We start from the raw sequence: 15,300 nt of genomic DNA, 5'->3' as shown, positions 1-15,300 counted from the left end.
TTGAATCAAGGTTGCCATTGTGGGCAGTGTTGCCAGCCCAAAATGCGCTGGATGAGTGCCACACCATGTCCCAAGATCACCAGGGTGGCTTCCCACTGGAGCCTACGAATCAGCAGGCTTCCTGGCAAGGATCCTTCAAGTTGAACTCGATCGTGTGCCCGATCGGGAGTGGTGGGCGACATGCCAACGCATATTCTTCCTGCTCGAGCAAGCCGCCCACGCCGGTCATTTTATGGCCCCGTTCCAACTGGCCGAGTGTTATCGCAGCGGAGTTGGAACCAACCAGGATCACACCAAGGCCGCCGGGCTCTATCGCAGTCTTGCTGAGCGTGGAATCCTTCAGGCCCAAATCGCTCTCGGCCGATGCTATGAGAATGGTGAAGGTGTCGATCAAGGTTACACGACAGCCATCGAGTGGTATTCCAAGGCTGCAAACCAAGGCAGCGAAGATGGTCGACTCCACATGGTGTTCCTCCGTGGCTGGTTCTCGTTCATCGGTCGTGATGTTGACCAGAGCGATGTCGACGCCTTCAACCAATCGAATGGGTTCAGGCTCGAGGAGGGTGTCCTGATTGGTTACGTGGCCTCATCCAACTCACCCGCATCCCGCAAGTTCTTCAATCTATGCCTGCTGGGATCAGACCGTGAATGGCTTTGCAGACATCTCATGGCTCTGTGGCTGGATTGTGGATTCGGCACTTTGAAGGACCAGGAGAAGGCAGCGGGTATCTTTGAGCAGCTCGCCAACGAAGGCCACAGCGACAGCCAGTACTGGATCGGAAGTTTCTACTATGACCAGGGTGTATCAAAGAGCTGCGAGAAGGGATTCGAGTGGTACAGCAAGTCGGCTGACCAAGGTCATTCGTATGGGCAGTATATGGTTGGTTACTGCTACTTCTATGGAAACGGAGTCACCCAGGACTACGCCAAGGCAGCCGAGTGGTATCGCGAGTCTGCCGAACAGGGAAATCGATACGGACAATATTATCTCGGTGGCTGCTACAAGAATGGGCATGGTGTCCCCGAAGACGTTGAGACCGCCGCCTTTTGGTATCGCAGGTCCGCCGACCAGGGTCACCAATACTCCATCAACCAACTCAAGAGCCTTGGCAAGTGACCCTGATCCCGAGTTCCTCACAAACTCCACACCCAACATAGTCATACATCCATCCCTCATGCTGATCGACCGATTGAAACGTCGAATCACCCGACACCGACAAGCTCAGTACTCAAACTCGATACTTGTCCCGATGCCATTGATGGCGGGGTGAAATGAACACTCTCCCGACCACCCGTCACATGGTGCCCGAGAAAGCAACTCTCAACCAACCAACAAGCAACCGGCCTTCCGTGGCACCAAGATTGCGGTCTTCTCCATGCGCAATTGATTCCCTCTGGAAGCTTTCAATGGATGTGTTCGCCCACCGGGTGGTCGATCTCGTGGATATCCAATTGGTCCTGGCGCATTAGCGAACAATCAACATGTACACCTCCACTGCCTGGTATCGCAAAGTCCTGAGTTCCGACTGTTTACGAGTACATCCAGCTATATTCGGAATGAACTTGAGCCACATGCTTTGAACCAAACCATAACTTGGTACTTTCGGTTGTGCTACTCTCCCTATCAGTTCCTGCCAATAGCCCACCAGTTTTTTTTTTTTTATATTTCACTTAAAAGCTATCAAGACCTGGTCGGCCCTAGCAGTACATGGGGGAAAGAAAAAGAAAAAGAAAAAGAGAGATTGAAAAATCGAGTCCAAATTGGCCTAATGGGCAGTTTGCGTTCGATGAAAGCTATATGCCCTCATCTCTCGCTCTGCTTCGACCATGCCGCCTATCGCCTGGGGGGTTTCCACCCCGCCTTGGCGATGATCAGCGTCTTGAACACCCTTCGGAGTGTTCGCCACAGGAGGTGTACATCCGGGTCTTGCCAGTTGAGCCTTCTCATGCCATCCAGCTCGTAGTAACCCACTACGTTCGTCAGGTCCAGGAGCTTATCGATCGGACCGACCTTTTCGTGGCCGCTTTCTTGCCACTCGGGGTGCCGCAGCTTGAGCTCGTCCACTATCCGTTGCCACGAGCCGCCTCTTCCGACGCAGCTCTGGGTGTGGGTCCGGCACATCGCGACGAACTCTCCTCGGCTCTTCGTGCAGGAGATGCACAGCCGATAGTGGCCATACGGGTGTCCGGGGAAGGCACCGAGGGTCCATCTTACCATCATGTTGTGATAGTATCGATCTCTCTTGGGCCCTCGCTCGGCCCACAGTCCCGACATGGTCGTCGTCACGGTGCGGGCCGAGGTCAGTTCCTTTGACCTGTCGAAGCCTTGCGCGTCCTCGATGTGAATCTGCAGCTTGACTGGTGGCCCTGGGAGCTGGTAGTAGCCATTCCTGAACAGCTCCTTCATCGGGTAGTCCGGCTGGCACTGCTCTTTCAGCACGATCAGCTGCCGCCAGTACTCGTCGAGGTAGAACTGGGAGCCGAGGGATGCATCCATCAGGCTGGGCTGGGTACGGGAATATCTCAGCACCATCGAGACCATCTTGTCGTTGTGGTCCAGACGGTCTTCCCAGACGGCTCGGTTCTGGAGGGCCAGCTGCTTGAGGCGGTTGGGCAGGGTGATGAGTCCGCATCCGAGGTGCATCGCTCCGTAGGACGTGTTCCGCACCACTCTGAAGAGTCGGGTCAGACAGTGCATCTGTGCTCGTCTGAGTATCACGGCTTGCTGCTTCGTGAGCACTTTGAGGGTCAGTCCATACTCGAGCATGGGCCGAACGAAGGTCTTGAACACCCTCGTCACTGTCTTGGCCGAGTATCGACCCAGGACGCTATCTGCCACCGTGTTGATTGCATTCTTGATGACTTCCCATGCTTGGTCCATGGCCAGTTGTGTTTCCGCCTGGCTGATGGGTATCTCGGTGCCGTCGTGGATGGGCTGGAGAAGCCTCTCTATCTCGTTTAAGACTAGGCCGCTTATTCGCTCAATGGAGCACTTGTACGTTTCCCAGACCTCCGGGTTCTCGAGGAGTCTGAGGTTCCACTGCCAGTTGTCGGCTTTTGGGTACACACTCCTCGTGAGTTTCACAGTGGTCCAGATCAGGCGGTGGTCGGATATGAGGTATTGTCCCTCCATGTCCACCTTGAGGAGCGGGTCGTTGTTGGCTTCCGCTTCCGACACAAAGATATAGTCGATGGTCGATCTTCGGTTACCCCGGATCCGAGTTGGGGTCGGGATCGCTGCCGGTGGGATGATTTTCATCCTGGCTCTCCGCAGGGTGGTCGTGAGGGCGGTCTCCTTGGCTCTGTTTATCACCCTTCCGCCGTTGAGGTCGCTCAGCGACAGGTTGAAGTCTCCCATCCCGATGACTTGGGCATTGGGCATCCGCGCATACTTTTCAATCGACTGTACCGCTTGCGCAAACTCTTCGGTCTTCACCGGGTGGGGGATATAAAAGTTTCCGATGTATGTTCTGGTGCCGTACCTGATCCACATGTACAGCTTTCCCTCGTCGGTCTCTTCGATGTTCAGGTCGTCGGGATCGATTGTCTCGGGGTTGAACACCAGCGCCAGTCCACCGCCCAGGCTGTCTGTTCGACGGGCCTCATGGGCTGTGACCTTGGCCAAGGGGTTCCGCGCTTCCGGTGCCAGTTTCGTTTCCTGAATTGCGATGAAGTCTACTCCTTCGTTCTTCAGGATCTCTCGGATGGTGTGCTCCGTGGAGACACCATCCTCGGTGCTTTGACCATTTACGTTAAAGGATGCGACGGTGAGGTTGGTCTTGACCTCAGCGTCTCCTTCGTCGTGGGGCTGATTCATAATCGCTCTGCGGCCCCCGCCGCTTCGGCCTCAGTATGAATCTGGTATGACCTTTCGATCACCCCCTCGACCAGGTCTGACGAGCTCCGAAGCGCTTCGGGTACCGTCTCGGCCGGTAGGTCTGTCTGTTGCTGCGTCTCAGGCTCCGCTTCCACTTCTATAGCTCGTTGGCTTGGGGTGGTCTGTGCTTCTTCGCGCTGGCGGGGGCTGTTGCGGATGTTCTCCGCCACGGGGTATTCCCGTGGGTCGACCCTGACGCTGTCCTTGTCGATCGTCAGTCCTCGTCGGACCAGCGCCAGAAGCCGATCGAACTCGGGCCGATGTTCTCTGGGCACTCGCATCTGGATGTCTCGGACGACCGTCATTCCGCGTGCACGGGCTGCTTGGGTCACCGAGGCATACAGGAACCTGCGCATATGGTTGCGCTTGTCTTGGGGCGATGTCATTTTGACCGGTGGAGCTGCAGGGTTGAAGTTCGGGAGGTGGGTCACCACCGGCCGTCGTCCTGGGGGTTTGCAGAGGGACTTGATGATTGCGTCTGCGTCTCGGCTGTCCCAGAGGAGGAGATCGATAATGTCTCGCCCGTGGAATGAGATGTCGGCGATCTTTCTGTCGTCAATGCCGCATCCCTTGAGGGCCGTTCGGATGAGCTTCAGGCTCATGGCCTGGATTCCCTTGAAGTACAACCGTTTGGTTCTTGAGAACTTATCTCTCAGCATTGGGCTTTCGAGGTCAGCATTCTCGATGCTACCACTGATGGCCGCGGGTCTCGTTTTCTGGCGCGCACCTTGGAGCATGCCTATCCACAGCTTTGGCTGCTTGATCTGGGGCTGCAGGGCGATGCGTGTGGCAATTTCTTGCGGCTTTGGTTTCGCCGCGGGTACATGTCCCATCGGCTTAGGCTTGGTGTCCTGTGATGTGCGGGAAGGGGGAGTGGGGGCTTTCTCTCTGGTTTTCTCAGCCTCCCGTTGTTGCTCTCGGGCCGCCTTGAAGATGACTTTGCTCGAGTTCGAGAGCTCCAGTCCTTCTTTGATGAGGGCGTTGAGCGCACCCTCCGTGTGTCTGGTTTCTTCTGCCGTGGGAGGGTTGTGCTTCTCGGCCAGGGCCACATTCAGGGCGTTTTGGAGCTGGGCCACGAACTTGCCCATGAGGTTCTCCAGGAGGGCGATGTGGTTTTGCTTGGCTAGCTTTTCTGGGGTCTGGGCGTGCATCCTCGTCTCGCCGAGCGGCTGGCTCAGCGTTGTTTGCCTTGCCCGCCACCGCCTGGGCATAGGAGATCTTCCCTATCCCGTTGATAGCTGCTGGTCTGTGCTGGGCTTCGATCCTCGCCTGTGTATGCTCTTGGATCTTGAGGCCACAGCGTTGGTAGAAGGTGGCTTTTTTCGATCCTAGGACCGACTCGGCTGCTACGAGGTATCTCGCTCTATCTTGGTTGGATGAGCGGGTCATTCTGCCCCAGAACACCAGGGCTGGCATCTGTCCGCGGCAGGGAGTGCCGTCGAGGACGTTGGGGCACCGGAGCTGGACCTCTTGGCCATTCTTGATGGGCGTCCAGGTCGAGGTGGCGTTGGACTTGCACACTTGGCATTCCACAGTGTGCTGGAGCTCGGGGAACACTGTCCTCCAGAGCTCGGGGGACATCTTCTCAACCGGGATGTGTTGAGCGGCATATCTAAGTTCGCCAACGGTGCTGGCCAGTCGCCATGCTGCGTTGAAGAGCTCCCTCGCGGTCTTGGCCTGATCGCGGGGGGATTCTCGAGATTCCGCCAAGATCTCGGCAGCAAGGTAGTTGAGGCTGTTTCGCATGGACAGCCCACTTCGGTCCCCAGCCGCTTCACGCCTTCTCTCTACGAGGGTTGGAGTGGTCAGGGCGGATGGACGGGCGACGGTCTGTTCAAGGCCGGGAGGCTCGGCCATGTCTTCGAAGTCGGCGGTTTCGTCTTCGGCTGGAGGCTGGTCAGCCACTTCAGGAGCGGTGTGATCTTGGGCCGGATCGGCCCCTTGGCTCAACCTCCATTGGTTGAGGCGGTTCTCTCGGTCTTTCTTGGATCCAGTGACAGCGAGACCTCGTTCCTTGCAGGCCTGTTTGAGGGCCTTGTCGGTGAGGGTTTCGAGGTCAGGGGGCAGAAAGATGGCGAGCTGGCCCTCTATAGGGACCGCGCCTCTGGGGGGTTGGGGCACCGCAGGAGTCGCCGCTGGCATGGCTCTTCGGCGAGCTGGTTGAATGGGGGGGAGTCTAGGACCAGTCCCTCTCGGGGAGGGGGCGGTCGTTGGGGGTAGTGTGAGGTTTACTATCACGTCTCGCTCTCTCAAGATTCCCGAAAAATCGAGATCAGGTGAAAGCCGGGGTCGGGGGGTGATGATGAAGCGATGTGGGCAATCAGCAGAAAATGCCCGAGACCAATCCGCAGCATGATCGTGCCGAACCGGCTCCAGCCAATGCACCAGTGTCCCCCCACAATGGAAACCCGGCGGGAGGTCGATATCCGTTGGTATGTGTATTCTCTCTCGGTCGGAATCCCGCGAAATCGAGTTCAGGCGAGAGCGGCTGACCCCAGATCCAGCGCGACCAGATCCGGCTCGACCAGATCATCCCTCAACAATCCATTCCCGTCCGCCATCTACCGCCCATGGCAGACAGATACGCTCACAGTGACGATGAAGGTGATCAGGATCCACCGCACGATCCTGGCTTTATCGACGACATTTCCACCGATACATCCGACTCGGACAGCGACGGCGATGACAACCTCGACGCCTCGATGGCCGACCTGGCTCCCAAGCAACCCGGTTCAGCGGAAGTCTCGGAAAACAATCGCCAGTCGGTGGCTGGGCCTGATGAAGCCTCGCCAATGCCGCTCGATGTCGCTTTTGGCGCTTCGGTCCCTGCGCCGACCGGTATGGGCGAGGAGAACCCCGAGCTCAAGCAGCTCGATGAGAGCGTAAGTGTCATCGCGAGCAAGATTCGTCCACCTGAATGTATTTGTCGATTGTCTCGGATGGGACTGTTTCAGGTCTCTGACGACGACCGCCTTCCTTGTCCCATGCTCGATCCGAACGGCAATCTCTTCAGCTCCTTGCCAACCCATATCAATACGAGCTTCACATTAAGCGCATCCGACTCTTGCAAAGCACCGCCGAACCCAATCGACTCCAGGGAGCCAGAGAGGCCATGAGCACGTACTACCCCCTTACAGAAGGTGAGCAAGATCGGTCCTCGCCAGCTGCCGAGGCTACCGCTGTGGCCCGCGCACGCTGTCGGCTGTCGGATGAGGGTTGCATCGCCTTGGCAACCGGGACTGACGCCTATTATTGCAGACCTGTGGCTCGAGTGGATCGACGACCTCTGTCGCCTGGACTCAAGCATATCTGGAAAGCAGGCCGCGGCGGCGCTCTTCGATCGGGCGATTCAAGACTATTTTTGTACGCATCTAGCGAGGTCTCATCGAGACATGAGGATGGGGGGGGCATAGCTGCATATACGCTAACGGCGCTTGTTTCGGATCACAAACCGATGGACTTTGATAGCTGTACGAGTGTGGGCGGCCTACTTGCGATTTGTCTGCAACGAGTATCTCGTCAGCCACGGGCTCAAGCTCGTACACGAGGATATCGACGACAGCGATGACGAGGACGGCGACGAAGGCGACGAAGATCATCTCAGCCACGACGGGGAATTGGGCATTCGAAAGCATCCGTATCTCGTATCGGATCGCTGGATCGCATTGGATCAAGTCCGAGAAGTTTGCGGACGGGCCGTTAACGCTGTAGAGCTGCATCCGACCGAGGTGAGAGGGACGGGTGGTTGCTGCATCCCGCCATATCAAACAGGAAGCTTTGCGGGTGAGGTGCCCATATCGCCGTGGACTGCGTTTGCCTAACCCACCATCCGCCATCAGGGCCAGCAAGTGTGGACCATTCACTTTCGCTTCGAAGTCCGGCTTCTGGAGGTAGGTCACCACAGGCATGGCGCTGCGATCTGTGCTCTTCCATGGGCCTCTGGGCGGCAATATGGCCCAACAGTCCATTGGAAGCTAATGCCCCGTATCCCTTGTCGCTCGCCTGGGCTCCAGAATGGCCAATCGTAAGAAGGACCGCTCTGTATCTCTATCGCAGCAGCCCCGTTGTCAGTGTCGTGTTGCTGAACACAAGCAATCATCACTTGGTCGACTACCCGATGTACTTACCGTTGTGCTCGCCATCGCGAACCCATCCATCTATGAAGGTCAGTCGAGACAGTTCGACATGTGCTGCTCAAACGACTGCAGGTCCCTCACCAGGGTAAGCCGCTTGCCGAGGTTCCTTCGAATGCTTGCCCAATATCCCCTTCAAGGGCGGGCTCGATCGTATCTCTCGGGGTTCTCGTATGGCCCATCCCATCCAAATGTCGTGCTCACCCTTCTCCGATTCGATCCAGAAATCGATGAAACGTTCTCAAAGTACTCCTCCTTCGAGACAAAGTACGACGGCGCAAACTACGAAAAACGCTTGCGATCGGCCCAGCCGAGCTACAGCAAGGCAAAAGCCGAGTTTGAGGCTCGGGAGCCCTATGAACGCCGCCTGGTAACATCGCCTCTCTTGAGCACGGCCTCGAGACCTGTCGCCAATGTTCGGTCGCAAACAGATTCGCTGACTCGCGCTCCCCTATCTCCTTCTGCTGTCTTGATGGTCGTCCTTCAGTCTGAGTCCAAGTTGGGGCTTGCCGAATTCGTCGACTACATTGACTACGAGAAAACCGTCAAGCCCGTCAACAAAATGCGTGTGCGCCTTTTGTTCGAGAGGGCTGTGACGGTCCACTGTCTGCATCCCATGCCCTGGGATCTTTTTATCTCCTTTCTGGTGAGTGTTGCGGTCTGTCAGCCATTCCAAAGCATCGAGTAGCCAGAGTGTACTTACCGCTGTGTCTATTTGCCCCTGTCGCGATCATGCAACTAGATGGCAAACATGAGAATCGCCAATGTGATTCTCTCTGTCGCCAACAGGGCCGTTCGCAATTGCTCGTGGTCTGTAGACTTATGGGGCCACCTCTTGAGGGCGCAGGTATGAGGCCATTCCACTGCACTCTGTGTCTGTCAGTCTTGCGTTGGCCGTGGAGGTGCATTGAACTTGCTTGCTCACGGACTTCTCACATCCACGCCGAATTGCAGGAAGAGTTTGCCACGACAGAGGAAGTCGAAGGTCGGCCACGGTCCTTTGCAGCGTTCGGCCACTCTGGTTTCAGGTGGCATGCAGGTCGCTAGCCAGAGCGAGCCGCCTCTCCGCAGCGGCATGTCGCTGATGATTGTTGGTTTGCGTTGCTGCAGATACCTTCCGGCGCGCCATCGGCTTTCTCTCGGCCAATTCAAACATTGACGATCTGGTGAAGATCTGCGAGGCGCGAATTGCGTTTCATCGCCGTCGGCTGACCGCCGGGCCAGGTGAGGCATCGGCTGCGGATATCAACTGCAGCTCCAGCCAGTCCCAGCTTGTGCTTATCCTTGTGGCTCCTCTGATTTAAAGCATCACTCAGGGTCTGTTTCGGAGCTATTGTGGTGTTCTCCTATTGACTTTGCCATATGCATGAAACTCCAATGTTGCCCTTTGGCGATTCTAGGACATTTGAACCAGGAAGCCATGGACACCATTCGACAGATATATCAGGACTCGATTTCGTCGATTGCCCAGCGTGCGTATCGTACGGACTGCACACGTTCTCTTGCTGGTGTCTATATTTTGGATGTGATCACAAGCACACTCGCTTGTCCATTGCTTTGTTCAAGTTGCGCATGCGACTGGCATCTGACACCTTCCACGCCTCATCGGGATTGCAGATTTGCCTCCCGGCGACCCCTACTATCGTCTCCAGCGCAGCTGGATCCGTCTCGAGGTATCGGTCGCAGTTGAGCCACGCTGTCCTCACGGACAGTACTCTGCTTGGCACGCTGGCTTGCTGCACGCCTACGTATCCACCATATCAACACTTCTCTAGCACCGTGTATTTGGCGAGACCGACAGGGCTCGCTCTCTTTACAAGGAGCTCGTCGAACAAAACAGCAAGTCGAGCACGCTGTGGCTGGACTACATTGAGTTCATGAGGTGGGCAGCATGGCAGGTCATCGCTCTACTGCGTTCTAGGCGAGCTCTTTGGCTTACAGTCGAATTGCTGCGCTGTGGATCGCCAATTTGCCGGCCAGAAACCTCGGTGCAGCCGCAAGCGAAATCGTCGGCCTCTTCAAGGTCGCTGTCAACCACAAAACCGATTGGCCAGAGACCATCTTCACGGCCTGGCTGTCCTTTGAACAGGAAAGTGGATCAATCGAATCCTACTACGAGGCGTATAACCGCATCAAGAAGGAGACGCGGGCGGTGGAGCTTCAGCGCCAAAAGGTGGGAATTTCTTCATCATTGGCGGACCGCATGTTTGCAAAGATACCATGGACACGAAATGACCGCCATCGGCAGTCGGGCGGACTGGATCAAGACAGAGCAGGCGTTGATTTCTTGCCCCTGCTGGTGTCGTCTTCGTCGCCAACAGGAAGCCAAGGCTCTCGAAGTCCAAGCGCAGATGGAAGCCGAGCTTGCGGAACGCGAGGCCAAAAAGACCCAGAGGCAGAAAGATCGCGAACGAACGTATCGTCTCCGACGGCGCGAGCAGGACAAGCTCAAGGAAAGGCAAAATAAGCGAGCTCATGCCGGCGATGACGATTTCGCAGTCGAAAAGCGACAGAAAGGTGGGTTGATTCACACTTGCGAGCCGATGATTCCCCATTCATACCGATGTGTTCGTGGTCGCCGGCTCGGGACTGGCTTTATTTTGGGCATTCTATTATTCGTTGTCGGGTGTCTTTCGCCGAGTGCCTAATGAGCTTCTGACTGACCGTTTGAAGTAGTTGAACGAGAGACTGAGGAGGAAGACCAATTCAAGCCCGTTGATCAGTGAGTAGCTCTCAATCATTTCATGCAACGCAATTCAGACAGATTGTTTGGAAGATGCGGATGCTCGGCTGGGAGAGACGGGCATGTTTATCGGCTCTGCGACTTTGTAACTGTCTGTCGTGAATTCGGCCAACACCAGGTCCATGGCTGGCAATATGGTTTGTTGCTCAGGCTACCAGGGCGAGTGGACTGAGGCCCAACTGGAGGAGCATTTCTCAGAGGTGAGCGCTAGCGCTGCTGCGACTGCATCCACAGCACGGATTCACAGCACGGATCCAACAACCGCTTACCGCCGTACCTCTGCTCTGCTGCAGCACGGGCACATCAAAGACATCATCCCTATCGTGGATCCCGACACCAACGAACCAGAGACCCTAATTGAATTCTACGATGTGGTGAGTTCGAAAGGCTCGCTGGGTCAAGGACCGCCAGAGAGCTTCAGTCGCGCAAGCCACGCTTGACGCTTGTTGTCGACCAACCGGCGCTCATCCTGTCTATCGCAGGCATCGTGTCGCTCGGCAAGCGCCGAGCACGAGGTTCTGATTGCCCCTGGCAAGGTCATGAAGGTGCTCCGTTGCATTCCGCTGCAGCGAACATGGAACTTTGTCGATGTTGACATCAAAAACAAGATCTTTATCAAGAACCTGTCGCAGAGCATGCGGCAGCGCACACTCCGCGAAATCTTTTCGCAGGTAGGAGCATGTCGCCGAGTTCACCCGCACGCACCAATAACGAAGCACCGCATCTGGACGATTGGAATGGGCTAATTTGCCCTCCGTTTTTGGCCTGTGTAGTTTGGCGCTGTCAAGGAAGTCCGCCTTATGCAGAGCAGAAATGGCTTGAACAACTTTGCCTACTTGGAGTTCCAAAGCGAGGTATCGTGTCGATTGCCAGGGCTTTGCTGCGATTGCATAGCTCTTGCACCGGCCCACTCTCTCGCCCCGTACGATCGAGTCCCGCCACAGCAGCGCTCGACGGTCTGCTTGACAATTGTTTTATGCACTTCATGTCCCAGGAGGCAGCATCCAAGAGCCTGAGTCTGGACAAGACCGAGATCGAGCCAGGCAGATTCGTTGGCGTCGCTCTCTCGGCCCCTCCTGGAGCCAAGGCGAGGTAAGTGTTGCCTTCCCAAGCGATCGCTTGTTTTTGGCGCTCGATCCAGCATTCCTTAATTGTGTGCGCCTCATCTCACTGCTGCTTGCTGTGTCCTTGCCTGCAATGGATGCGATGACATGTCAGCCACAATCAAGCCGATCCCAAGCAGCTCTTTGTGGCCAACTTGCCCAAGAAAGACTTCACCGAGGCCGATCTGCGCGAGTTATTCAAAGAGGTAAACAATCCCAGACTGCTCCCGATCTGCGAGAATTGTCCTGGCAGCATAAGCCCAATGCTATTGTGTCATCCAAGATCCTGCTGACGAGTTTGATAACCAAGGCCGGCCAGATCAAGAGCGTGCGCCTGCTGCGTACCCAAGACCAAGCTCTACGGGGACTCGCCTTTGTGGCATTCCACACCGAGGAAGCTGCGCAAATAGCCCTTCAGGTGGACGGCAGCCTGGTCCAGGGCCGCAAGATTGCCGTTAGTGTCTCCGACCCCAACAGCAAGGGAAAGAAAGGCGGCGCAAGGTATGTGTTCTCCCGGGCCATGTGCTTTGCTTATTACGCCTGCTCCGTCAAGATATCGTGCACCACACTCGGATGCTGTGTGTGTCGGTCGTCGGTCGATTCCTGACGGTTCGCTTGTTCCAGAAATGTCAACGCCCCCGATAACAACGCCGGTGGTTTTCGGGGCTCGACGCAAAAGCCTCGCCCCGGTCTTGGCTTCCAAGGAACGGCTCAAACGCGAGCTCCGGCTCCGGCTGCCGCTGCAAGCTCTGCGCAAGCCGGCTTCTTGTATGTATCGCAAAGGAGTAGCGGCTCGGCCGCTTGGGCGAACGCCATTCGGATACCTGTCTTTTGAATCCAACATCGGTGGGAGCTCGAACTGATATCAGCTTTGTCTTGATTTCAGTCTTCCAACTGTGCTGCAGCGCAAACCGAGACTCGATGTGCCGCGCAAACCTAAAGCTGCACCAGCGGCATCGCCAATGGCCGTCGATGAGCCGCTGGCACCCACCCCTGCCGAAAAGGGAGCCCCAAAGGAAGGAAAGTCCCAGGATGACTTTCGTAAAATGTTCCTCAAGAAGTAGCTGTATGTGATGATGTGTGGAATGGCCGCTCCTCAGCGGGCTCCCATGACTCGGCGCAGGTCTGGACCAATACAGAGTAGCTCGCCTGGGCAGATGACGAGTCGGTTATGGAAAATGCGGCTATGGGCGACGGGCTCATGCTCCCGGCTTCGCTAGTGGGCACAGGCCCGGCTCGGGCCTGCAATTTTGGGCGCCAAGCTGCCTGGCGGTCTCGTTAGACTGGGCGAGGGGCCTTCAAGATCCGTGGGAAACTGCGGCTCAAGCCTGTTTCTTCTTCGTGTGCGGACATTGCATCCTCGACTCCGTACCAGCCGCCCTCATGTTGTCGTCTGAGTTTGACCCGATCCCGCTCGACCCTGTCCAGCCTGCCCCAGCACCAGCCCACTCGCCTCAGCCTACATCCGGCCCTGCCCAAGATATTTCCACAGGCAGCAGCGGCGAAGGCACACCCATGCCCAAGGATGCTCGTTTCGTGATCGAAAGCGAAGAGCCAGCAGCAAATGGCCGAAGTAACCCGGAGAGTACCACCAAGAGGCGACTCGTTCCATCCGCGGTTGTGGATGCGGCCGTCCGAGCCAATTCGGCGCCTGCTGCTGGCTGCGAGACCTTGGCACCGTCGTCGCTGGCGTCTATGTCTCCACCACGATCGCTGCCGTCGACGCCCGCTCTATTTCTGTTCCAGGGCGACGACTGGGCAACGCTCGATACTTCACGACGCGGCTTGGTGAACTCGGGCCGACGGGGCATCTGGCAACGGCCCCTCCGAGCCATCCGGGACCTGAGCGAATCGCTCTTTGGGCAAGCCAAGACGGGACCCATCCAGCTCGACGACGTGACCCGCGAGGCCTTTGCCGGCCCCACTGCCGCCAGCCCGTCAGGTCACCTTCGCGATTTTGAAGATGAGTGGGCGGATTTGGCCCTGCTGTTCCGCAAGTCGCTGCTCGCGTTGCTGGTGAGAAAATCCCTTGCCATCAAACCCAGATGCTGGCGCGCTGACGATGAGGGAGAGTGAGAGAGAGGGTGCAAATGCGCTCGTACGCGAAGATGTGCTCTATGGCTGCATCTAGTGTTCGTTATTCAGCAGCCAGCCCCGGTAATCAGTCGGGGCGACTCGTCGCGCCAACTCTCTTGGCGAGCGATGGTCTTTGGCATCGAGCACACCGCATTCGACCCTCACCGTCGATATCGGTCTCCAGGCCGTCAACATAGTGTACTACACTTTCGAAACCATCACGACGATCGATTTGTTCCCTTCCAGCCACGATACAATCATTCTGGTAAGCACAGCCATGGCGGTCAAATGTCATTTGCGGAGCTGCTGCAACGGGTGTTCAGAAGCAGCGTCACAACCGATTGTTCGCACTCGCAGGGGCCTCTTGCAGTGTTCTCGGCAACTCACTCTTATCATTCATGCATATTCGCACAGCTGCTCGGGTTCATGAGCCAAGACCAAAAATCACTTGCCGGGCTCAAGCTGGTGAGGACTGCACTTTATCTGCGCAAAGTGGTCGCCTCGAAAATCGGTGACTGGTCGAGTTGTCCGACCTTTCTATATATTCTGCTGGAATACCGGTGGTCATGCTCATGCTGACTGGGCTCTATTGCCCGTTTTCGAACTCTCCGCATTCCACTTTTGACGTGAACGCCGCATTTATTGTATGCCGGGCTCCTACCATCGGCCGCTCTTGCACTTGACGACGGTGCTGCAGTACAACCGTCTCTCGCTCATGTCGGTGGCGTTTGATCTGGTCGGCAGAATCTCTGCATACAGTTATGATGACTGGTGGATCGCTCTCAACCTGGTCATCGTCTTTGTGGTCGAGACGACACTCAAGGTAGACTTGGCTGTGGGAGCGAAGCTTGTTCTTCCATATCGATAAGGTAGTGTGATGGAGCCGCCACCGCGAGAGTCGCTAACAACCAATCGTGGATGGGCTGGATATTTTGCGTCTCCGTCTCGAACATGGCGAAACAGGTCTTCTCGATGAGGGTCAGTCGACTGCTCATGAAATCGATTGTTGCCCAGCGTCAAGTCGACGGAGTGCTCATCAGATAGAAAGCACGCCATTGGCATCGGCTGAATGCAAGTGCAGGGCACAAATTCGAGGGCAAGTGCAGTAACAGTGCCGGCCACGTAACTTTGAATACAGCATCCCGAACGGAAGGGGAGCACATTCATCTTGCGAGGGGAGGGAGTTTGTAGCGTGGTGACCTGACGGTGGGTAGCGTCGTCTCGTTCGGACCAAAATACACCTGGGCTAAATCACATCATACACCCGATCTGGAGCGACCACGAGAGTATACCATCGGCAGAGTCCATCGCAACAGCGCAGGCGGTGATCAGCACCATCCAGATCATGCCATCCACAAGCCACCCACG

General features: G+C 56.5%; 3 protein-coding genes across 3 annotated transcripts; all 3 read left to right on the top strand.

Annotated features, from left to right (window-relative positions):
* Positions 1-219: 219 nt before the first annotated feature.
* BJ171DRAFT_462922 (Sel1 domain protein repeat-containing protein) lies at positions 220-1,117 on the top strand (the record flags this gene model as incomplete). The annotated part of the gene is made up of 2 exons (XM_053108529.1): positions 220-468; positions 784-1,117. Exons 1-2 carry the CDS (start codon positions 233-235, stop codon positions 1,115-1,117), a joined length of 570 nt encoding a protein of 189 aa, XP_052962914.1. The 5' UTR covers positions 220-232.
* Positions 1,118-6,327: 5,210 nt separating this feature from the next.
* BJ171DRAFT_520386 (uncharacterized protein) lies at positions 6,328-13,028 on the top strand. The gene is made up of 27 exons (XM_053112430.1): positions 6,328-6,759; positions 6,891-7,017; positions 7,136-7,240; positions 7,346-7,605; positions 7,717-7,767; positions 7,891-7,901; positions 8,043-8,098; positions 8,235-8,380; positions 8,498-8,656; positions 8,753-8,857; positions 8,965-8,995; positions 9,121-9,234; positions 9,411-9,482; positions 9,628-9,683; positions 9,786-9,892; positions 9,991-10,183; positions 10,332-10,527; positions 10,687-10,732; positions 10,872-10,953; positions 11,047-11,127; positions 11,236-11,424; positions 11,527-11,607; positions 11,748-11,845; positions 11,972-12,062; positions 12,167-12,357; positions 12,481-12,624; positions 12,743-13,028. The coding sequence occupies exons 1-27, from the start codon at positions 6,448-6,450 to the stop codon at positions 12,918-12,920; spliced, it is 3,282 nt and encodes a 1,093-aa protein (XP_052962913.1). The 5' UTR covers positions 6,328-6,447; the 3' UTR covers positions 12,921-13,028.
* Positions 13,029-13,493: 465 nt separating this feature from the next.
* BJ171DRAFT_520384 (uncharacterized protein) lies at positions 13,494-15,226 on the top strand. The gene is made up of 5 exons (XM_053112429.1): positions 13,494-13,872; positions 14,117-14,197; positions 14,347-14,397; positions 14,630-14,755; positions 14,896-15,226. The coding sequence occupies exons 1-5, from the start codon at positions 13,552-13,554 to the stop codon at positions 14,974-14,976; spliced, it is 660 nt and encodes a 219-aa protein (XP_052962912.1). The 5' UTR covers positions 13,494-13,551; the 3' UTR covers positions 14,977-15,226.
* Positions 15,227-15,300: the final 74 nt, after the last annotated feature.

The sequence above is a fragment of the Polychytrium aggregatum genome (assembly GCF_025602895.1).
Source record: "Polychytrium aggregatum strain JEL109 chromosome Unknown BJ171scaffold_45, whole genome shotgun sequence".
Classification (NCBI taxonomy): domain Eukaryota; kingdom Fungi; phylum Chytridiomycota; class Chytridiomycetes; order Polychytriales; genus Polychytrium; species Polychytrium aggregatum.
The sequence above is the reverse complement of the archived record's forward strand: the minus strand, read 5'-3'. Positions and strand labels throughout refer to the sequence as shown.

What these genes read in the sequence shown, in the direction of transcription:
- BJ171DRAFT_520386 (XM_053112430.1), top strand. Translation starts at nt 6,448, where the DNA reads ATGGCAGACAGATACGCTCACAGTGACGATGAAGGTGATCAGGATCCA. An exon ending in AGCCCTATGAACGCCGCCTG is followed by an intron (nt 8,381 to 8,497) that starts GTAACATCGCCT and finishes GTCGTCCTTCAG; the next exon opens with TCTGAGTCCAAGTTGGGGCT. An exon ending in GCAGCTGGATCCGTCTCGAG is followed by an intron (nt 9,684 to 9,785) that starts GTATCGGTCGCA and finishes ACACTTCTCTAG; the next exon opens with CACCGTGTATTTGGCGAGAC.
- BJ171DRAFT_520384 (XM_053112429.1), top strand. Translation starts at nt 13,552, where the DNA reads ATGTCTCCACCACGATCGCTGCCGTCGACGCCCGCTCTATTTCTGTTC. An exon ending in GCCACGATACAATCATTCTG is followed by an intron (nt 14,198 to 14,346) that starts GTAAGCACAGCC and finishes ATATTCGCACAG; the next exon opens with CTGCTCGGGTTCATGAGCCA. An exon ending in CACTTGCCGGGCTCAAGCTG is followed by an intron (nt 14,398 to 14,629) that starts GTGAGGACTGCA and finishes ACGGTGCTGCAG; the next exon opens with TACAACCGTCTCTCGCTCAT.